The sequence below is a fragment of the Anguilla anguilla genome, chromosome 12, assembly GCF_013347855.1.
Source record: "Anguilla anguilla isolate fAngAng1 chromosome 12, fAngAng1.pri, whole genome shotgun sequence".
Lineage (NCBI taxonomy): Eukaryota > Metazoa > Chordata > Actinopteri > Anguilliformes > Anguillidae > Anguilla > Anguilla anguilla.
Window position 1 is genome coordinate 18,716,903 of NC_049212.1, and position 22,844 is coordinate 18,739,746.

General features: G+C 39.0%; 2 protein-coding genes across 3 annotated transcripts; both read left to right on the forward strand.

Annotated features, from left to right (window-relative positions):
• Nucleotides 1–1,048: 1,048 nt before the first annotated feature.
• LOC118209339 (extracellular calcium-sensing receptor-like) lies at nucleotides 1,049–5,437 on the forward strand. 2 transcript variants are annotated; one of them, XM_035384580.1, is made up of 6 exons: nucleotides 1,049–1,344; nucleotides 1,585–1,876; nucleotides 2,300–3,094; nucleotides 3,193–3,420; nucleotides 3,763–3,886; nucleotides 5,329–5,437. In XM_035384580.1, the coding sequence occupies exons 1-6, from the start codon at nucleotides 1,088–1,090 to the stop codon at nucleotides 5,358–5,360; spliced, it is 1,728 nt and encodes a 575-aa protein (XP_035240471.1). In that variant the 5' UTR covers nucleotides 1,049–1,087; the 3' UTR covers nucleotides 5,361–5,437. The 2 variants fall into 2 exon arrangements, with proteins under 2 accessions (XP_035240471.1, XP_035240470.1); XM_035384579.1 differs by having other exon boundaries at nucleotides 4,054–5,411.
• Nucleotides 5,438–8,735: 3,298 nt separating this feature from the next.
• LOC118209340 (extracellular calcium-sensing receptor-like) lies at nucleotides 8,736–15,403 on the forward strand. The gene is made up of 6 exons (XM_035384581.1): nucleotides 8,736–9,045; nucleotides 9,321–9,612; nucleotides 10,666–11,460; nucleotides 11,559–11,786; nucleotides 14,076–14,199; nucleotides 14,323–15,403. The coding sequence occupies exons 1-6, from the start codon at nucleotides 8,789–8,791 to the stop codon at nucleotides 15,234–15,236; spliced, it is 2,610 nt and encodes an 869-aa protein (XP_035240472.1). The 5' UTR covers nucleotides 8,736–8,788; the 3' UTR covers nucleotides 15,237–15,403.
• The last annotated feature ends 7,441 nt before the right edge of the window (nucleotides 15,404–22,844 follow it).

Genomic DNA, 22,844 nt, shown 5'->3' on the forward strand with positions numbered 1-22,844 from the left:
TGTGCAACCGCTTTTCTGTGTGCCGCCCGTAGCTGTCTCGCCTTCCCAGCCGGCTCCAACTCCTCCAGCATCCCAGCTGGGGATTTCTTCTTTTGGTCTTCCCTTTTTCCTGTTTCCCTGGCCTATACAGCTCCACCATAGCCTCCCCCTCCATGTCAGGTTGAGCTCTAGTTCCCCCATCTTCCAGAGCAACCACTGAATAATGACAAATGACCACTTGTTTGAACCTAGCCTCCTCCACCAACCAAATCAATCACAAATTTGGCAGCCATCTGGAGCTGGGAGATACTGATTTCAAATCCTACTCTTTAGATGTCAGGATCTCTGGAGTCATCTGTAAACACGCCTCATTCCTGTCTTAGAACCACACATACTGGGTCTCTGCCCCTTCCTTCTTAAGTTTATCAAATAAATCTACAGTATATCTACATCTGGCCAGAATCATCGAAAGGGGGCCTGATTTCTCCTTTCTCCTGATTACTTCTTTACATTACATTGGATTACAGGCATGGTGACTCTCTCTCTCTCTCTCTCTCTCTCTCTCTCTATATATATATATATATAATTATTTTTCTCAGCATTATGCTGTATTGTGTGTGTGTGGGGGTGGGGGGGGGGTGGGGGGGGGTTATTTGGCCTGTCTTGTAATACTTGAGGGACAGGGGGAAAGTTGTAACCCCCCAATGCCCCCCTCCCCCCTCCCCATGCCCTTGAATGAGACTGTAAATAAGTTCATATACTGCATGTCACATCCATCGATAACTAGGTCATGGATATATTTCTAATTTTGTCATGCCCACTTCTGAAACTTTGTATGTAAAACACAAATAATTCATTACAAATTATTTGCTGAAAAATAGTGGAAAAAATTAGAAACAATATTAATAGTGCCTTGAAGACAGGATGGCTCAAAGACAGCACAATCTTTCACCCAAAATCCAATAGTTAACTTGAAAAGATTTCATATATCCTCAGAATTGTGTTTACATTTGGTATGACTTTGCTGCCAATATAACCCCCCACTTTCCCTTATCCTGGGACTCAGGCATGCCTCTGAGAATCATAAATTGATGGAGAATTTAAGTGGATGTATTTAAACCAGGTACACAGCAGTGCTGGATCTGAGATGTGCAGTGGGATGGCACTGCAGATCATTCTGCTGGCACTAACAGTCCTCTGGGCTGCAGCACAGACTCCACCATGCAGAATACTGGGGAGGGCAGCCAAGCCCAGCTTCTATCAACATGGAGACATCAATATCGGCGGCGTTTTCGCCTTGCACCGAATTTCCGGGGAAATAAGCAACAAATTTGACACCAAACCTGAGCACCTGAAGTGTTCACGGTGAGATTAATCATTAATTAACATGTAGCTACTCAGCGTATTAGTGGTTATTTGACGATAAGGTTTTGTAGTTATTCAAACTATGGTAATATCTATAATATTTCTTACAACAAAAATACTTAATAGGATACAATAATAATATTCAAGTAATGTGTAAAACTCTAATTTACTGAACAGTCTTTGTAAATTACCCTCCACATGCTTAGCCTGTCAAGCAATAATAAAGTGTGTATTTTCTAGAGTTATTTTGAGAGAATTCCGGTTGGCCCAGACCATGATCTTTGCCACTGAAGAAATAAACAACAGAACTGACATACTCCCAGGTGTATCTCTTGGATATAAGATACACGATTCATGTGCCTCTCCAATATTCGCTACAAGAGCAGCCATGACTATGATGAATGGTTATGAGGATACATTGTCTGACACATCATGCTCCACACCAGCAGTAGTGCCGGCCATTATCGGGACATCCATTTCTACTAATGCCATTGCAATCGCAGGAACTGTTGGATTATTTCAGATTCCACTGGTAAGAGTTATTTTACTCCTTTGTATATACTCCCAAGCAGTTATTAATTCACTGATATGTAAGTGAAATGAGAATAGTCATGTCAAGTGTGTATAGGTCCCCAAAGTAGGGCTTTTCTATTGTGAAAATGCAATGGTATAAAACAATTATTGTGGGAAATGTGAAAACAATGTTCATCTATAATGATACAATAACAAACATAGTTGTCCCATCAACTTATTCCAACTGATCATGCCAAACACAAAACAGAATTACAATGGATTTTAACTGAAAAGTCCCTAAAATGTTATCCTGATGATTTGCAAACTGTTTTCTGGTTAAAAAAAAAAGTTTTGTTTCTACTTTGTCAACTATATGATATCCAGTCTCTCTCTCGCATTCATTATGGTTATGTTTTCATACAGTTTATGTTAACATTTTCAGATCAGTCACTTTTCAACATGTGCATGTCTGAGCAATAGAAAAAGGTTCCCCACATTCTTCAGAACCATTCCCAGTGACTATTACCAGAGCAGAGCACTGGCTCAGCTGGTGAAGAATTTTGGCTGGACCTGGATAGGAGCAGTGAACAGTGATGATGATTACGGAAATAATGGGATGGCCACATTTACAAAAGCTGCTCAACAGGAAGGGATCTGCATTGAGTATTCTGAAAAATTTCACAAAACAGAGGCAGAGAAATTACTGAAGGTTGTAGATGTTATCAAAAGAGGCACTGCAAAGGTAATTGTAGCATTCCTTGGTCAGGGTGAAATGACCCTGTTATTGGAGCAGCTGGCCTTTCAGAATATTACTGGTTTTCAAATGGTTGGTAGTGAAGGCTGGATAACAGCAAGCAGTATAGCATCACCAAGCAGTTTCAGAACACTGGGAGGATCTATTGGCTTTGCTATCACCCAAGGCAAAATAAATGGCTTGCAAGAATTTCTATTAAAACTTCAGCCGTCCAATTACCCAAATAACACTGATGTTACAGACTTTTGGGAAGCTGCTTTTCAGTGTAACCTCAGAAATGGAGACGAAAAGACTCACATTACTCCCTGCACTGGATCTGAGAGCTTGATTGAACTGGAAAATGCATACACTGATATAACAGAGCTGAGAATCTCCAACAATGTTTACAAAGCAGTATATGCAGTTGCTCATTCTGTACATGACCTGCTGGCATGTACACCCCATCAAGGCTGCACAAACAGTGTGAAAACAGAGCCCTGGCAGGTAACTCAATCAGCCCGTCTTACATAGTTATTAAAACATCCATTATGAACAAAGCCAAGCAAGCATTTCTCTTGGCTGAAATCCTTGTTTCTCTACAGGTACTTAGGGCTCTGAAAAAAGTCAATTTTACTTTGGGAACTGGAGAAAAAGTCTCTTTTGATAGTAATGGGGATCCGGTAGCCAGATATGAGGTGGTGAATTGGCAGCTTGGTCCTGACGGTGCAGTAAAGTTCAGAGTGGTCGGCTACTATGATGATTCTTTACCGTCTGGGCAGCAGTTTGTGATGAGACCTGTTAGTATGGTTTGGGCAGGTGGGCAAAAAGAGGTAAGTGTTTATGCACAACATGAAACGGTGGTCTGATAACAGCACAGATACCTGTATTCATCTTTCTGCGTTGAATAAGTTAAAGCATTAGGTAATAGCTAAGAGTCCAACTCACTAAATAGAAGAACCAGCATAATGTCCTGTCCTTATTCTCTTACAAGACTGTAAATGGCTTAGCGACATAAATAAATATAACTATAACAGAAAAAGAAATCACACACGCATGAGGGATGACTGTACTGTGAAAAGTAATAATATAAGTAATTATTATAAAGTATTTACACATATTGTCCTTTGGTGCTTTGAGTTTAAGAGTTGAAACATCTTGTACATCATGCACAGAAACCCAGGTCAGTGTGCAGTGAGAGCTGTCCCCCAGGCACCCGGAAGGCTGTGCAGAGAGGAAGGCCTGTCTGTTGCTATGATTGTGTGCCTTGCAATCAGGGAGAAATCAGCAATATTACAGGTAATTCAGAGTCAGCTTGAAACAGGTTTACACTGAATATATCAAAGTGGTGCATTGTGTACTGTGCTGCATCTGCTCATTGTAGTGTGCAGGCATAGCTGCAAAGGGTTTTAATAACAATAATAATAATAATAATAATAATAATAATACTCATTGTTTTCTTACAGATTCTAATGACTGCATTCTGTGTCTGGAAGAATACAGGTCAAATGCTAAAAGAGATCAATGTGTGTTAAAGGTTGTCGAATTTCTATCCTTTCAAGAAATGATGGGGGGCATGCTTGTTATTTTTTCCATATTTGGAGCATGTATAACTGCATTTGTGGCTGTGCTGTTCTTTAAAAAGAAAGACACACCTATTGTGAAATCCAACAACTCAGAGCTGAGTTTCCTGCTGCTCTTTTCATTGAAACTGTGTTTCCTTTGCTCTCTTACCTTCATCGGTCGGCCCTCTGAGTGGTCCTGTATGCTGCGCCACACTGCGTTTGGGATCACCTTTGTCCTCTGCATCGCTTGTGTTTTGGGAAAAACAATAGTGGTGTTAATGGCCTTCAGGGCTACACTTCCAGGCAGTAATGTAATGAAGTGGTTTGGGCCTCTGCAGCAGAGACTGAGTGTTCTTGCTTTCACTCTCATACAGGTCCTTATTTGTGTGCTTTGGTTAACAATATCCCCTCCATTCCCCAACAAGAACATGAAGCACTACAAAGAAAAGATCATTCTAGAATGTGATGTAGGATCAGCAGTGGGGTTCTGGGCTGTGCTGGGTTATATTGGGCTCCTCTCTATATTGTGCTTTGTTTTAGCTTTTCTGGCTCGTAAGCTGCCTGATAACTTCAATGAAGCCAAGTACATCACATTCAGCATGCTAATATTCTGTGCAGTCTGGATCACTTTTATACCAGCTTATGTCAGCTCACCTGGAAAATTCACTGTAGCTGTGGAAATATTTGCAATTTTAGCATCTAGTTTTGGCTTGCTGTTCTGTATCTTTCTTCCAAAATGCTATATCATTTTATTCAGACCTGAGCAAAATACTAGAAAACATATAATGGGTAAAACAGATGTGAAATCTCAGTGATTGCCCACACCATTTAATACCCAAGAGAACTGTATAGGATACTGGACAATAGAGTCATCTGTCAAATAAGAATGCAATGTCTTAACTTACATGAGGTTCACAAGAAATATATATTTGAAAGTAATGTTCCTGAATCCATTTTCACTAAAGGAACTTCACCAAATTTGTGGCTCACTTATTTTCAACATTACAACTTGTTCATTCAATTGTGGAAAAAAGACAATTCATTCACATAATTTGCAGAGTTATGACACGTTCTTGCACCGAATACTGATACAATTAAAATGTTTAAGGAATATACCATGACAATCTGTCGATTCTTATAAGCTGCTTTAATTCACAGCCTTATAAAATGTTTCAGAACTTCAGCGTTTAAGGGTCATACTCCTGTGAATACTCCTGTCAGACGCCAGCGTGACACCCCTGGGAGGGAGATGTGGCAGTGCCGGGGAACACCGTTGGTTGCCGCATGGAGAGAGAGAGAAAGCGTACCCACACAAACATGAAATAAAATGTGTCATCTTCACCCTTCCCCCTCACGGGTTCCAGGCAAAAACAATTAACTAAAGCAACAAACTAAAATAAAAGACAAGAAAGCAAAAGCGAGCAGCAACTTTTCAGTTCCCCGCTCGTAGCTGGCCAGATTTTCACCTGGCCAGCTCCTCCTACCTTTCAGCAGTGGTTCACTTCTTCCCGTCCTGTTAAAAGAAACAAAACTTAACCCTTGTGTGGTGTTCATGTTTTTGTTACTCATCCAACGGTGAACCCACAACATTATTGGGTTTCTAAAACCATACAGCCATAACAATTTATGTTAAAATACTTAACAGATGTTAACTTTATCTCAATTACAAGCAATATAGACAGCATATATGGTTAATATATGCCATTTACCGCTGCTAGATCACATTTATCAATGAAAGTGCAATTAGTTTTTTGTATTAAAATGTGATTTTTGGGGAAAAAAATCAATTATCAAGACATGATTGGAATAAATCATGTTTAACATGAACAAACATAAATGAAACAAGGTTTCTGTCACTATTGGTGTTTATCGTTTGAACTGAACAAGTTGCAAAGACAAATTTTACATACTGTATTTTATGGAAATGATAAACGAGCCCCATTGAACAAAAATTCATGACGGTCTACACACCACATGAGGGACAGAGTTTTACTGTGTGTGTGTGTGTTGCAAATGTATTTCTTTCTTCTTGTCTCCTCTGGATTTGAGGTCTTAACAATGCCCTGCCCAGCTCCTCGAGAAAGAGCCGTCTCCTCTGGAGCTCCCCTCTGTTCCAGTCTGGGCTGGTCTTGGGGCTGGTTGCTGATGGGCTGGTCTTGGGGCAGGCTGATGGTCAATCTCATCCTCTCCTTCAAACTCACTGTCAGACTCCAAGTTGACAGAGACATGATCCTCATATTTGGAAAATGTTTCATCTTCAAAAGTGGAAGACACACCTTCCACTTTAGCTTCTCTCTCTTCTAAAATGATTTCTAAGGCCCTCTGAGCAGATTCTTTTTTCCATACTGATTGATTGTGGTAAGAAGCCACACACGCAAAGCTATTTATTTGTTGTGTCCCTCCCCCAATTTGCAGTTGGGGTAGAGTGTGAGAAAATATTGAATATTTAGAATGTTTTGAAATAACATTGTGGAGGTTCCCACAAGACATTGTGTAGTTTCACACACTACAGAGGGTAAAGATTGCAGGAAAAGCAGTAGTAGACAGGATCTTGGTGCTTGAAATGTAACAATGTTACAACCTTGTCTGTGTGTGTGTAGTTTCACACACTACAGAGGGTATAGTGTGTGGGAAAAGTGGGAGCAGACAGGTTCTTGGAGCTGTGTTGAAACCTTGTGTGTGTGTGTGTATGTTGTCCACAGAGAAACTGGGAAGTGATTTCTGATTTTGAAAAGAAAAGAAATAAGAATCTTTATGAACTGTGAGTGTGTGTGTGGGGATGGGGGTAGGGGGAAGACAGAGTGAAGGTACGCAGCAAACTTTTTTGTTTCATTTTTACCATGCTGACTTGTTTTCACCAACAAGTTCCACACTTTTATTGCCCTCGGGTCCAGTGGACCCGAACACCACATATGTAATATAAATGTGTAGGGGGGGGTGCACAGTGTGCACTCAATAATAATGTGGACTTTTACATGTTCTTCGCAGAAAATGAGCCAAGGCCAATGAGTCTCAGGTAGAAAAAATAATTCATTGTATCATTTTTCTTTTAGTAAACATTGAAAACGGGTCCCACAGACCCGAACACCACACAAGGGTTAGATAAACTCGCTCTCGGTGTGAGTTCCCGGTCTTGGCCCCAAACTGTGGAGAGAAGCACACCTTTCAGCACCTGGGCTGATCAGCTAATGCAGCCCAGGTGCGTATGCTCTCTCCACCAGCCAGCACAACCGAGACCAATCCGCCTCTCCGGCGGACCGAATGAGACACACCTCCAAACCAAGAATTCAGCCGAAGACCAATTCAGTTTATGCTGAGACCGCTCCCTCCCAGGTTTCAGCACCAAATGTCATACACCAGCATGACACCCCTGGGAGGGAGATATGGCAGGTGCCAGAGAACACCATTGGTTGCCACATGGAGAGAGAGAGAGCGTACCCACACAAACACAAAATAAAATAAACTGACACCATCACTCTTCCCCTTCACAGGTTCCAGGGAAAAACAATAAACTGAAACAACAAGCTAAAATAACAAAGACAAAAGAAAGTAAAACTGTGCAACCGCTTTTCTGTGTGCCGCCCGTAGCTGTCTCGCCTTCCCAGCCGGCTCCAACTCCTCCAGCATCCCAGCTGGGGATTTCTTCTTTTGGTCTTCCCTTTTTCCTGTTTCCCTGGCCTATACAGCTCCACCATAGCCTCCCCCTCCATGTCAGGTTGAGCTCTAGTTCCCCCATCTTCCAGAGCAACCACTGAATAATGACAAATGACCACTTGTTTGAACCTAGCCTCCTCCACCAACCAAATCAATCACAAATTTGGCAGCCATCTGGAGCTGGGAGATACTGATTTCAAATCCTACTCTTTAGATGTCAGGATCTCTGGAGTCATCTGTAAACACGCCTCATTCCTGTCTTAGAACCACACATACTGGGTCTCTGCCCCTTCCTTCTTAAGTTTATCAAATAAATCTACAGTATATCTACATCTGGCCAGAATCATCGAAAGGGGGCCTGATTTCTCCTTTCTCCTGATTACTTCTTTACATTACATTGGATTACAGGCATGGTGACTCTCTCTCTCTCTCTCTCTCTCTCTATATATATATATATATATATATAATTATTTTTCTCAGCATTATGCTGTAGTGTGTGTGTGTGTGTGGGGTGGGGGGGTGGGTTATTTGGCCTGTCTTGTAATACTTGAGGGACAGGGGGAAAGTTGTAACCCCCCAATGCCCCCCTCCCCCCTCCCCATGCCCTTGAATGAGACTGTAAATAAGTTCACATACTGCATGTCACATCCATCGATAACTACGTCATGGATACATTTCTAATTTTGTCATGCCCACTTCTGAAACTTTGTATGTAAAACACAAATAATTCATTACAAATTATTTGCTGAAAAATAGTGGAAAAAATTAGAAACAATATTAATAATGCCTTGAAGACAGGATGGCTCAAAGACAGCACAATCTTTCACCCAAAATCCAGTAGTTAACTTGAAAAGAGTTCATATATCCTCAGAATTGTGTTTACATTTGGTATAACTTCACTGCCAATATAACCCCCCACCTTCCTTATCCTGGGACTCAGGCATGCCTCTGAGAATCATAAATTGATGGAGAATTTAAGTGGATGTATTTAAACCTGGTACACAGCAGTGCTGGATCTGAGATGTGCAGTGGGATGGCGCTGCAGATCATTCTGCTGGCACAGACAGTCCTCTGGGCTGCAGCACAGACTCCACCATGCAGAATACTGGGGAGGGCAGCCAAGCCTAGCTTCTATCAACATGGAGACATCAACATCGGCGGGGTCTTCTCCCTGCATTATATTCCTTTGGACATGACCATCGAATTTAATGCCAAACCAGAACCACTCAGATGCCCTCGGTGAGATTAACCTATAGGCGTTTGTATTGGTGGTAATTTAATGATATGTTTTATTATTCTAACAATCCTAGGAGTAATATTGTGAAAAATGTAAGCTATGGAATTTTCTATATATATATATATATATATATATATATATATATGTTGCCTGCTGGGTAAATACATGATGGATGCCTTTTCAAAGAGTGCGACATGACAGTGTGATGTTAAAATTGTTATTATTAGTATTAAAAGAATCATTAAAACAAATAATCTACATAATGTGTCATATCTAGAGTTGACTTCATAGAACTCCAGGCGGCCCAGACTATGATCTTCGCCATTGAAGAAATAAACAACAGAACTGACCTCCTCCCAGGAGTGTCTCTAGGATATAAAATATATGACACCTGTGTCTCTGCAGCATTTTCTATACAAGCAGCCATGGCTCTGATGAACGGTTATGAGGAAACACTGACCGACACATCCTGCTCCACACCAGCCGTAGTGCAGGCCATCATTGGAGAATCAGGATCTACAAACACTATGGCAATTGCTGAAATAGTAGGATTGTTTCAGATTCCAGTGGTGAGTTGTTTTATTCTTACAGTTACTGCAAAACAAGTAGCCATTCATTGACATTTAAAAGCTAAATTAGCATAAGAAGAACTTCTTATACCTCCTGTTCAGGGAGTTTTCTTTGTTGTGTGAATGTCAGGGAAAAATTGCAATAATGGAAAATATTTATGTTCAATGTTTCAAGGAAAAACATTTTTTAAAAGTCCTCTGACATTTCACATTTATTTTGGTGACTAAATGCTTCCAGCAATCACAAATGAACAGTCCCTGGCAAAGTATTCTTCTATGCTTCTGCTAGGTGTAATGTGATTGAAAAATTCATGTTCAAAACATAGATTGGCGACCTATCCAGGGTGTATTCCTGCCTCTTGCCCAATGCACGCTGGGATAGACTTCAGCACTCCCAGCGACACTGCTCAGGATAAGCGGGTATAGACAATGGATGGATGGATAACATTTAACTTGCAATTGAAAACTGAATAGCTCTTCTCACTGTTTTATTTTTTACATACTGAGAGTTTCTACAGACATTTGCTGATTGTATTTGTTAAATAGATTAATGACATTGTATGTGTCAGAAATGGCTTTTTTCTAATATGTTTACATTCATAAAATGTGGTGGAAATTGGGAACTGACATGCAACTTAGAAAATATGCCAGTGCCCATGAATAACACTATGGGGAGAACTAAATTGTGATGCAAAAAACTGACTTGCTACGGTGGGGATATACTATGAGATGTACTATTACAGCAGTAAAATGCACACCCCTATTAAGAATAACAGATGCAACACTCATATTTAGACACAGAAATCTATACTCAAATGTTATAATCAAATATCAATAATAATAATTTATTAACTTTTTCAAAGAAACATCATACTGTGCATGTGAATTAATTGCTGTTTGACCACATACATGCACGTGCACACACGCACTGCATATACTCACTCATACATAATACATTTGCTTCATGATCTATAAAATGAGTATAGTATACATAGAATCATTGTCTGGTAACATCAAGGTTCTGGTAAATGTGCCCTTTTGTGTTGTTTTCAGATCAGTCATTTTGCAACATGTGCATGTCTGAGCAATAGAAAAAGGTTCTCCACATTCTTCAGAACCATTCCCAGTGACTATTACCAGAGCAGAGCACTGGCTCAGCTGGTGAAGCACTTCGGATGGACCTGGATAGGAGCAGTGAGAAGTGACAGTGACTATGGCAACAACGGGATGGCCACATTTATAAAAGCTGCTGAACAGGAAGGGATCTGCATTGAGTATTCAGAGAAATTTCACAGAACAGAACTGAAGAAATTACTGAAGGTTGTAGATGTTATCAAAAGAGGTACTGCAAAGGTAATTGTAGCCTTTCTTAGTGAGGGTGAAATGATCAAGTTACTGGAGCAGCTAACACTTCAGAATATTACAGGTCTCCAAATGATTGGTTGTGAAAGCTGGATGACATCAAGCAGTTTAGTAACACCTACAACTTTCAGAATACTGGGAGGGTCTATTGGCTTTGCTGTTACCAAAGCCAAAATAAATGGCTTCAAAGAGTTTTTGTTGAAACTTCACCCATCTCAGTACCAAAATAATACTGTTGTCATTGACTTTTGGGAAAATGTGTTTCAATGTTCACTAACAAATGAAAACAACGTACCTCACATGAATCCCTGCACTGGATCTGAGAGCTTAATTGAACTGGAAAATGAATACACTGATGTATCAGAGCTGAGAATCTCCAGCAATGTTTACAAAGCAGTATATGCTGTTGCTCATTCTCTACATGGCTTATTGGCATGTACACCCCATCAAGGCTGCACAAGCAGTGTGAAAACAGAGCCCTGGCAGGTAAATAAATAAACCATTCTTACAAAGATAATCAAATACTCATTATGAACCAATCCAATCAAGTATTTATCCAAGCTTAAATATTTTTTTCCCAACAGGTAATTAAGGCTATGAAAAAAGTCAATTTCACTTTGGGAACTGGAGAGAAAGTCTCTTTTGACAGTAATGGAGATCCAGCGGCAAGATATGAGGTGGTGAACTGGCAGCTTGGTCCTGATGGTGCAGTAAAGTTCAAGGTGGTTGGCTACTACGATGCCTCGTTACCAGTTGGGCAGCAGTTTGTGATGAGCCCTGTTACTATGGTGTGGGCAGGCGGGCAAAAACAGGTAAGTGTTTATGCACTACATGAAAAGGTGGTCTGATGACAGCATACAGCTGTATACCTGTATGCAGCTATTAGCACTGATTGAGATAAATAATTAAATATGACAGTTCAGTTCAAACAGTTTAGCAGCATACATAAATAAAACTACAGCACGACAAAAATTGCACACATGTGAGGGAAGACTATAATGTTACTGTAGAAAGTTCAGAATGATCAACCTTACATGTGACAATAATCTGTATCCAGTATTTGTTGTTGTATACATGAAGCCCCTAAAGCAGTGGAAATCAACCTTGTCCCTGGAGATCTACCATCCTGTATTTTTTCATTTCAACCATAATTTGGAGTCACACCTGACTCTTGTAATTAGCAGCTCAGTGCAGATCTCTGTACAAGTAGCTACATTAATCACACAGAGAATAGGTACGTTTTTATTTAGCTAACAGGTAATTCACATCTGCAGTCCCTGGACAGGTTGGGTATAAAAAGTGGTATAGAATACAAGATGCACAATGAAATCACAAATTTACAATAAAAGCCCCACTCCCAGCAACATGCACACACAATGCAACCCTAAAGTCATGGAATCAAGGAATGCTACACTGGCCCCTTGTAGTTGACCTTGTAACCCTGCTCAGTTGCTCAGAAGAGAGTTGAACAAAGGACTTCAGGGGTGGAGGAGCAGCATCATGGATCATCTTAAATGCAAAACATCCGACTGCATAGTGAGGTTGTTACAGTTATATCTGGGAAGTATTATGACAGCGGTGATGTGATTTTTAATCAAAAAATTTGAGAGCTTGTTTGTAAAATGACTAGTGGTTTCAGTATTGTTTTGCTAGCCTGTAATCAGCATGACATACAGTAGGAAAAATGAGAGAAAACCATAGCATACAGAAATGTCTTGGATGCCTGAACTGGAAGAGTTCCTAATAAATCTAACGTTAGCTAAGTTATATTTCACTGTATGACCCATCTTTTTTATACTTCTTGCAACTAAAAGTAGGGATCCAGTATAATACCCAAATATTTGAACTCATGAATATATATATATATTTCTTGTCAATGTATGCAAATGTAAAGATAGTACTTGTAGGTGAAATGGATGGTCACTGTTTTTCCTACATTCAGAGTGAGACAGGAACCACTGAGTGTCTCTCCATCGCTTGTGGAGAATTTTTCAAAATGGCTCAATAATTGCTGTCTCACTCAAAATGTTCAATCTTCAATTATGAGGGTGAGTATGTGCACAAATAATATTATTATAATTACAATAATTATCAGCACTCTTATCAAGCACAACTTCAACCATGCAAAGGCTAGGGTGATGTAACAGTCAAATTCTAGCTGGTGCACATGCAGAAAAACCTCACGCTGTGCGGCCGTTGGAAACGTTCTAGAAAACATTGCCTCGGTAGATCAGTAGATAGCCAGCGAGATAGATAGACAGATAGATAGATATAGATCTGTCGAGTTCTCTCGATAGCTAACTAGCGACCTACATAGATTTAGCTAGCTAATACACAGCATTTACTTAGTCCTGTGTGTGACAGAGGAATGACCGATTGTAAGCTATATGTATTCACAAATAGTCTTACAAAGATCGTCATATTTAAAGTCAAGTTCTAAACAAACCACAAGCAACTGCTCCTATCTGCAGAAGATGATCAGACCCTACAAGCCGGCCAGATCGCTCCGATCGGCTACTACAGGGCGGCTGATTCCTCCCCCTACACGAGCAGCAACAAGGTCTCGACTCTTTGCAGTTCTGGCCCCACGATGGTGGAACGATCTTCCAGTGGAGGTCAGAACAGCAGAGTGTCTGAGCACCTTCAAACGGAAACTCAAGACGCACCTCTTCTCTGTATACCTCTCTCCTCTTCCCTAAACCCTCTCCCATAACTATTTAAAAAAAAAAAAAAAAAAAAAAAAAAAAAAAAAAAAAAAAAAAATTTTTTGGTTCAGACTATCTTGTTTTTCCTTACTGTATGCTACTATAGTAAAGGCTTTTATCTGCATTTTATTCAATGGACTTAAGTGGACTTGATCCTGAGTTTGGTTACACTGTTGTAAGTCGCTCTGGATAAGAGCGTCAGCTAAATGACTATAATGTAATGTAATGTAATGCTCCATGTTTACTGTTCCCCAGGAAATTATACTGTTACAGATCTCACTTAAAAAGCTTTAGGGGCTGCATATTTATTACGAACTACTGCAAATAATTGTCATCTACTTACACGGCACATTGAACATGGGTGCTTTGAGTTGAGAGTTGAAACATGTTGTACAGAAATCCAGGTCAGCGTGCAGTGAGAGCTGTCCCCCAGGCACCCGGAAGGCTGTGCAGAGAGGAAGGCCTGTCTGCTGCTATGACTGTGTGCCCTGCGCTGAGGGAGAAATCAGCAATACCACAGGTAGTCAATTCTAACCAGCCTACAGACAACATTTCCTAGTTGCACTTTTTTATTGTATATGCTAATTTTACTGTACAGCCATAGCTGTAAGAGAGTTCTAATAATTATATTATTTCTTTACAGATTCTAATAACTGTATTCAGTGTACAGAAGAATACTGGTCTAATGCTAAAAGAGATCAATGTGTTTTAAAGGCTGTCGAATTTCTGTCATTTCATGAAATTATGGGAATCGTGCTTGCTCTTTTTTCTATATTTGGAGCATGTGTTACTGCATTTGTGGCTGTATGGTTCTATATAAAGAAGGACACACCCATTGTGAAAGCCAACAACTCAGAGCTGAGCTTCCTGCTGCTCTTTTCATTGAAACTGTGTTTCCTTTGCTCTCTTACCTTCATCGGCCGGCCCTCTGAGTGGTCCTGTATGTTGCGCCACACTGCGTTTGGGATCACCTTTGTCCTCTGCATCTCTTGTGTTCTGGGAAAAACAATAGTGGTGTTAATGGCCTTCAGGGCTACACTTCCAGGCAGTAATGTCATGAAGTGGTTTGGGCCTCCCCAGCAGAGACTGAGTGTTCTTGCTTTCACTCTCATACAGGTCCTTATTTGTGTGCTTTGGTTGACAATATTCCCTCCTTTCCCCAACAAGAACATGAAGCACTACAAAGAAAAGATCATTCTAGAATGTGATGTAGGATCAGCACTGGGGTTCTGGGCTGTGCTGGGTTATATTGGGCTCCTCTCTATATTGTGTTTTGTTTTAGCTTTTCTGGCTCGTAAGCTGCCTGACAACTTCAATGAAGCCAAATTCATCACATTCAGCATGCTCATATTCTGTGCAGTCTGGATCACCTTTATACCAGCTTATGTCAGTTCACCTGGAAAGTTAACTGTAGCTGTGGAGATATTTGCAATTTTAGCATCTAGTTTTGGCTTGCTATTCTGTATCTTTCTTCCAAAATGTTATATAATATTATTCAGACCTGAACAAAATACAAGAAAGCATATAATGGGTAAAACAGATGTGAAATCCATCTAACATGGTCGTGTACTTATTGTGCGTCGCTTTGGATAAAAACGCCTGCCAAATAAATGTAATGTAACTGTAATGCTTGTAGATTTCTTGTTAGTTGCAGCATTTTGCCCAGAGTTAAAGGCTATCTGGTGACATACCATAAATTTTAAAATACAAATGTACAGGAAATAAAATACTTATCAAGTAACATTAATCATGCTTTGGTATGTTTACATCTGCCGATTGACCTAGTTGCAGCATTGAGAAACAACATTAGTGGTAAATAGTAATATTAAAATATTCTCCAAACGTCACAATAGCTTAACAAATTAGTACATGGGGAGACATTAGAAAAAAAAAACATCTACTGTGCCTAGATTTTCTTGAGCAAAAAATGTTTGACTTCATATTTTGGCTGTATTGTTATCATTAACTTAAAGTGATATTAGGTGGCTCAGACACTTATCCTGGAGCCAAGCACACTGCCACTAATGAGCAACGTCTCTCAACAAGACCTGGAAGTACTTAGTTGAAATAAATACGAGTGGAAAAAAGTGTACATTGAAATAAGTGTAGGAATGAATTAAAGAGCCAATGTGCAAAGAGTCCTTCAGAAATAAAAACACCATGAAATAAAATAGACAAATAACTAATATTTATTCATTTAATTACTTATTTCATTATATATTTAATACATTTTTCATTTATTTATTTCATAATGTATTGCATTGAGTATGTATTTGTATAATTATATATTTAATTAATTTTTATTTTAAGTTCACTGTCAGTCCTTCTCCTTACAGGCTATGCAAAAATCATGAACAAAATATAGTGCCCCCGGGGCCATAGTGCAATACATAAAAACAGAAAATTAAACAAGCAATAAAAACAAAGCAATAAAAACAGAACGTACAACAATAAGAGCAGCAAACTTAAAAAAAAACTTCACTTAAGATGAAGTGTAAAACAGCAGAGTGTCCGACTGTTATAGTGCTGAAGTACTTATGTAAGTCTAAAACTATCAGGTAGGACAGTTCAGGAGACCAACAGCCTGCGGAAAAAAGCTGTTTATTAATTTTATTAATTACATTTATTTAATTAATTGAATTTTAATTTATTTAATTAATTGAATTTTAATTTATTTAATTATTAATTTATATCATTGCTTATTTATTCATTTAATGATCAGTTTATTTCATTTAGTCACATTTGGTCTTCCATACATCAGCAGCACCGCTCGATTTCCGACCCATGATGTTGTGAAATACAGTCCAGCCTTCACATCATACCGGACATGGAACTCCAGCTAGCAGCTAGTGAGCTGAAAGTTATAAAGGAAGTGGACAACCTTCAAGAAGCTACAAATCTACTTAAACATACTCCACAGTCCACCTTCAGCGAACAGAATCACTCAGCTGTAATGTTCAAGTGAAATTACTATGAAATATGTCAATGTTTAATTTTCTATATAAGTTGCAGTGTGAGACATAGTCTTCTTAGCCTCATAATGAAACACATACACACACACAGGCACACAAACTGATATGACAGGTTGTAATTTGCAACGAAGGCAGAATAGTTAGCGACCTGAAGCGTCTGGTTCTCTGTTGTATTTCTGCACACACACAAACAGTAGGCAGCTAGTGCTGCGATATAAAGTTAGTTAGGCATCACAAAAGCTGTGGGTTTGCAGGTTATTAAAAAAAAGCTAGCTAGCACTAAAAACTGGAGCATACACATCCCCGTGATGGCAGCTAAGTTATTTTTAAAAAATAGTTAGCAAGCACTGAAAATTCTAGCTTGGAAAAGAGAATTCAGCTAGAGAACTCTGCCCACTCCAGTGTCTACAACCTGCACTCGGGCCATACCCGGCAGGGGGCCGTGAAATGAGTGTAAGTGTAATTCAGATTTTATTTAATTTATTTAACCATTATTTAACCAGGAAAACCCCATTGAGATTGAAATATATTTTGCAAGGGGGACCTGACATGAAACACAAAGTTACCCAACAAGACTTACACCTAACAAAATGTACAAACATCAAATGTGGAATGAGACAGAGGTGTAACAATAATTAAAAGTAGAGAAGAGGTTAAAAGCAGGAGCATACTTCAGTCACAGAGTCATAAATTGCATGTTTAAAGTCCACAATTAAAATTAATTTGTCAAGTTTAAAATTATTTTGCAGATGGTTCCAGCTGTAAGGTACAAAATATCTGAAACCCATCTTATCGAATTCAGTAGAGGGACGAGGGACTTTAAAGAGTATCACGTCCCTAGAGCGGAGGTGATAACTATGTGTATTTCTAATTAGCAGACTGCTGAGGTAGGAAGGGAGTAGACCAATTATTATTATTTTGTAGATGAATATGTACCAGTGGATCAATCTGCGCAGATGTAAAGAAGTTAACCCAGACCATTCATATAGGAGACAATGATGGGTTAAAAATTTTGCACCTGTAATGAAATGTAAAGCGTTATGGTAAACCATATCCAAGGCATGTAAAGCAGAAGAGGAAGCATGCATATAAAGTACATCTCCATAATCTAAAACAGGTTTTAAAAAAGTAGCTGTAAGGAGTCTCCTCTAAATTTTGTAACTAAAACAAAATTTATTCCTAAAATAATACCCCAACTTTGTTTTCTGTTTCTTAATTAATTTATCGATATGCAATTTAAAACTAAGCTTATCATCAAGCCAGATTCCAAGGTAGTTATAGCAAGAAACTCCTTCAATACACTTGCCATCCACAGTGATGATTTTCAATCCAGCCAAGGATCGGGAATGAGTCCTTGAAATCGCTAGACATTTAGTTTTGTCTGCATTAAGAACCAGTTGCAGATCCAAAAGTGCCGACTGAATATAATTAAAAGCATTCTGAAGTATTTGGAAAGCTTGAACAAGGGTGGGGGCACAGCAATAAAGAATCGTATCATCAGCATATAAATGGATATTACAATCAGAGTTGGTTAAAACATGTGAAAGGTTATTAATATAAATACTAAATAATACAGGACCCAGGAGAGAGCCTTGAGGGACTCCTTTAGGCACTTCCAAAATGGAGGACTTATGGCCATCCACAAATACACATTGGGTTCTATTGGAAAGATAATTTGAAAACCAATTAAACTGCATTAGACCCAAAACCAATGTCATTTAATCTACCAATTAAGATGGAGTGGTCAACTGTATCAAAAGCCTTAGAAAGGTCAAGAGGGAAGCACAGTATTGTTTATTGTCAAGGGACTATGGACTTGGACTATGTCATTGATTACTATAGAGGCTGCAGTGATTGTACTATGACCAGACCTGAAACCAGATTGCATATTACTAAGTATATTGTTATCATGTAAGAACTGCTTGATCTGAGAATTTACCAGGGATTCAAATATTTTTGCCAGCATAGAGAGTTTTGAAATGGGACGATAACTGTTGAGGTCAGAGGGATCACCACTTTTAAACAAGGGGAGCACATAGGCTGCTTTCCAATCATTGGGAAAATTGCGTTAAAAGAGGCAAATTAAAGATGTGGGTGAGGGGCTCTGCAATAAGAGGAGCAGCAAGCTTTAGAAGCCTTGGGACTAATAGATCAGGATCAACTGATTTTCTAGGATCTATCTTCCTTAATGCTTCAAGAACATGAGCAGAAGGAATTCGGTGAAAAGCAAAAGGCTCAGTTCCAGCTGAAGACAGTGAAACTTTAGGCTTAATAATTCCTGGTGACCCCATACTTTGATGGTTAAAAATATGGCCCGTATATATAAAATGTTTGTTAAAAAGATTGACAATATCAACCTTATTTGTTACTGGCTGAATATCCAGGGAGGGAGAGAAGTAGAGGCATTTGCAGCAGTTAATGACTTGATGGTCTTCCAGAATTTGGCAGATTTATTTTGATTATTAGTAAGAGAGCTCATATAAAAATCTGCTTTACATTTCCTAGCCAGAGCAGTGCATTGAACCGAAAATGGGACCAGTCAGCTTGAGAGTCTGACTGTCTAGCTTTGTCCCAAGCAGTATTTCTCTGATGAAACATATCTAAAATATCAGAGGAAAGCCAGGGGTTATCTCTCCCTTTCACCTTTGTTTTTAACGGGGCATTTGTTTGTAACTGCTTGAAAGTGTGTTTTAAAATAATCCCAAGCAGTATGAACGTCAGGAATGAAATCAATTAAATGTGTGCGGGTAAATCACGAAGAAATGCCTGTTCGCAAAAGTTCTTAATTTCTTTTAAAAATAAAGCGGGGTTTAGTTTTAGCTATTTTCGTACTCCTGACACATGCTATGACATAATAGTCACAGACGTCATTTGGGAATACAGAAGCTGCCTGGTATTTCTGAGGTGTGTTTGTAAGAATAAACTCAATAAGTAGGCCTAGATTTCTCAGGTGATTTCTTATTGGGTTGTGTAGGAAAACTCACAAGTTGAGAGATTAAGAGTGTTACAAATGCATTTGAAAGGGTCAGAAACAGGAGTTCACCAATCCCAATTTAAATTCCCCATTAAAACAAACGCCTTGTCATTAAACTCAGCCAATTGATTGCGAAAGGACGCAATAGTGTCTCTTGAAGCTGAAGGAGTCTTATAACAGCCTAACAGTGAAATGAGAATCATTAGTTAAATTAATTTTAACAGCAAGAAACTCGAACTGCTTCAGAATCGACAGATTTCGGAATCGACAGAATCACCACGGAATTAAATTTATATTTTACATGTATAGAAAGTCCTCCTCCCTTTTTGGGTCTGCCTGATCTAAAGATATTATAACCATCTATGGTAATAACCCCGTCAGGGATTGACTTGTTGAGCCACAATTCAGACAGGACTATTACATCGGGATCAGCAGTATGGACCCAGACATTTATAAGATCCAGTTTAGGAATGAGACTTCTCACATTCATGTGCAAAAGACCAATACCATTTCTTAACTTAAAATCAGCAGGTGTGGTAAAACCAAGACCGGTGGCAGGTCCAGGGTTAGGCTTAATATTCCCAGAAATTAAAAGTAAAAGAACAATTAGAAGCCTTGATCATGAAACCCTAGCACCAGGCAAATCCTTATTAGACACCAGGACTGGGAATGGATTCGGGCCATACAACAAAAGATTGTAAAATCACAAAATTTTGGAGGTACAACAGAAAGAGGCAGTCATGCATACCATGTTCAAGACTAAGATAATTCGCGAGGGACAGTGTTAGATAAATGCTGAATGCTGATAAGAAATTATTTTAGTTTACACATGTTTAATTTACATTTATATTATTAGCAACATATCCTAACCAGCTAGAGCCAGAAAGGAGGTGAACCAGAAGACCAAGTCCAATGACCAAACTGCATTACTGCACCATGATTGAGCACATTCAAGGTATATAAACACTTAAGGCCTGTCCGACAGCTGTGTGGAGTTCTTCTACTGCCCGCGGGATTCCTGATGGTAGAGTTAGTTTTTGAATGTCATAAAGGGTTTCAGTGCATCAAGGAGTGAGCGCGAATGGCGACCGATTGCAATGCAGCGCCACGGAGAACTTCAATCCAAGTTAGATAAGCTCTTCGGTTTTCACTCATAAAACAACCATGTACTCACCGTACTGCTTGACACAGGTAAAAAGTGTCGCGATTGTTTTGTTTTGTTGTCACAGCTTGTGTTTGTTGCCGCGCGTCCGTACCGTTTGCAGGTTCCCTCCTCGGTTGTATTTTAATAGTTTCTTTACTTGCTCTGCAGCCCACCGGACAAGCAGTGCAGTCAGTCACTCTGCAGACCACCAGCGATGCGTCAACTAGGAGGACAATTAGGCTCACAGTGTAACGGTACGGGTGCTGGGACCCAGGCGCAGAGTGGAAAAAAACACTAAACTCAAAAGGGAGAAAATTAACAAAGACTTTACTTACAGAAAATTAACAAAGACTATACTTACAGAAAGGAAGGCAAACAAACAGGGAACAGAAAAGGGCACGAAGGGCAAAAACAAACTCAAAAAATCTAAATAAGGCAAACAAACAGGGAACAGAAAGGACACGAAGGGCAAAAACACAAACTCAAAAAATATCTAAATAAAACAGAAAACAAGAGGAACTCACAAACATGGGCAGGGCAGAACACAGGCAGGTAGAGGACAACGGCAGGTCAAACAGAGCACAAGGGCAGGTCAAACAAAACACAGGTAGGTATAATCGGTTTTCAAACAGAATTCAGGAACAAACACAAGAAGGCAGGTACATGAAAGTCAGGAAACAAACACAAGGAACCAGCACCTGAGTCAAGGGAACAGAGAACTTAAATAGACAGGGGTAACAAGACACAGGTGAACTCAAAAAGCAATCAAACCAAAAGGAGGGGATAAGACACAGGTGGGAACAATGATGGGATAACGAGACAATGAAACAATCATACAATTAACAGGGGGGGAGCAGGACACAAAACAGAAGTGCCGCCATCTGGCGGCCCAACAAGGGAAACACAGACAGGAAAACAGGACCATGACACACAGTCAAAAGCAATCTGGTAACTTACCATAAATATTAAAATACAAAATGTACAGGAAATAAAATACTTAAAAAATAAAAACAATCATGCTTTGGTATGTTTACATCTGCCAATTTACTTATATATTTCCTCATTTGCTAACAGCCAACAAAAGCCCACTCTTGTTTATGATCTCACAGAAAGGGATTGGCATTGCATAAGTGATAAGAAAAGTTTATTAGCTTGAGTTAAGTTTATCTAAAAATAAAACAATAGAAATCAAAATATAAGAATTAAAAAGAGGTGCAGCTAGCACTAACACTAGGCAGCTAGATATTGTTTACCAGCTTGGGAAACTAAATAGTACCGGCGAGTGTCAAGTCTGATAGCCACAATGCAATTAATATTGACAAAAGTGAAACAAAAAAAGGGAGGGGATGTGACTGGAATCTTCAGAATGCTAGCACTGGAGCTGATCGGTTAGATATTATTCAGGAAATGTAGTAGTATTGCTGGATCGACATTGACAGTTTATAGATGAGGGCTAGTTTGTAATAGCACAACCAATAATGTGCCATTGCTGGCCTTCACCCACCGTGTTCACTAAAACACCAACCAGGTCATATTTAGAGGGTACAAATAAAGTACTCATAATAAGACATAACAACCTTTGTTGTTCAAAATTATCATAAGATTCTGCTCTGGAAAAAAAAACGAATAAAACTGCAGAATAATAACGTTTTCCACAAAAGGGAATATGTCACTTTGACATCGTGTCTTTAAAAAAGGACCAGTACTTAAGTTAATAATTCTTACAACAAAATTGATGTTAATAATATGGTTAACAACAAAATAAATGACATATAAATAAAATTAAAAAATAACTAAATAAATAACAATAACACAAAGAAATACATGTTAAAGCTGATTGTAAGATCTCCAACACTAAAATACATTAGACTGTTCAATTATGTAGGTATGAACAAATTCAATGAAAAGTGCAATTAATAGTACCTGTTTCACACAAATGCTAATTATTTATTCATTTTTGCTTTTTTATTTATACTAAATGCATTAAATATTACATTTGTTGCCAAATATTGCATTAATAATCTAAATCTGTTTAAAAATGCAGCGTTATCATAATTTGGGCCAACGCTCAGTGA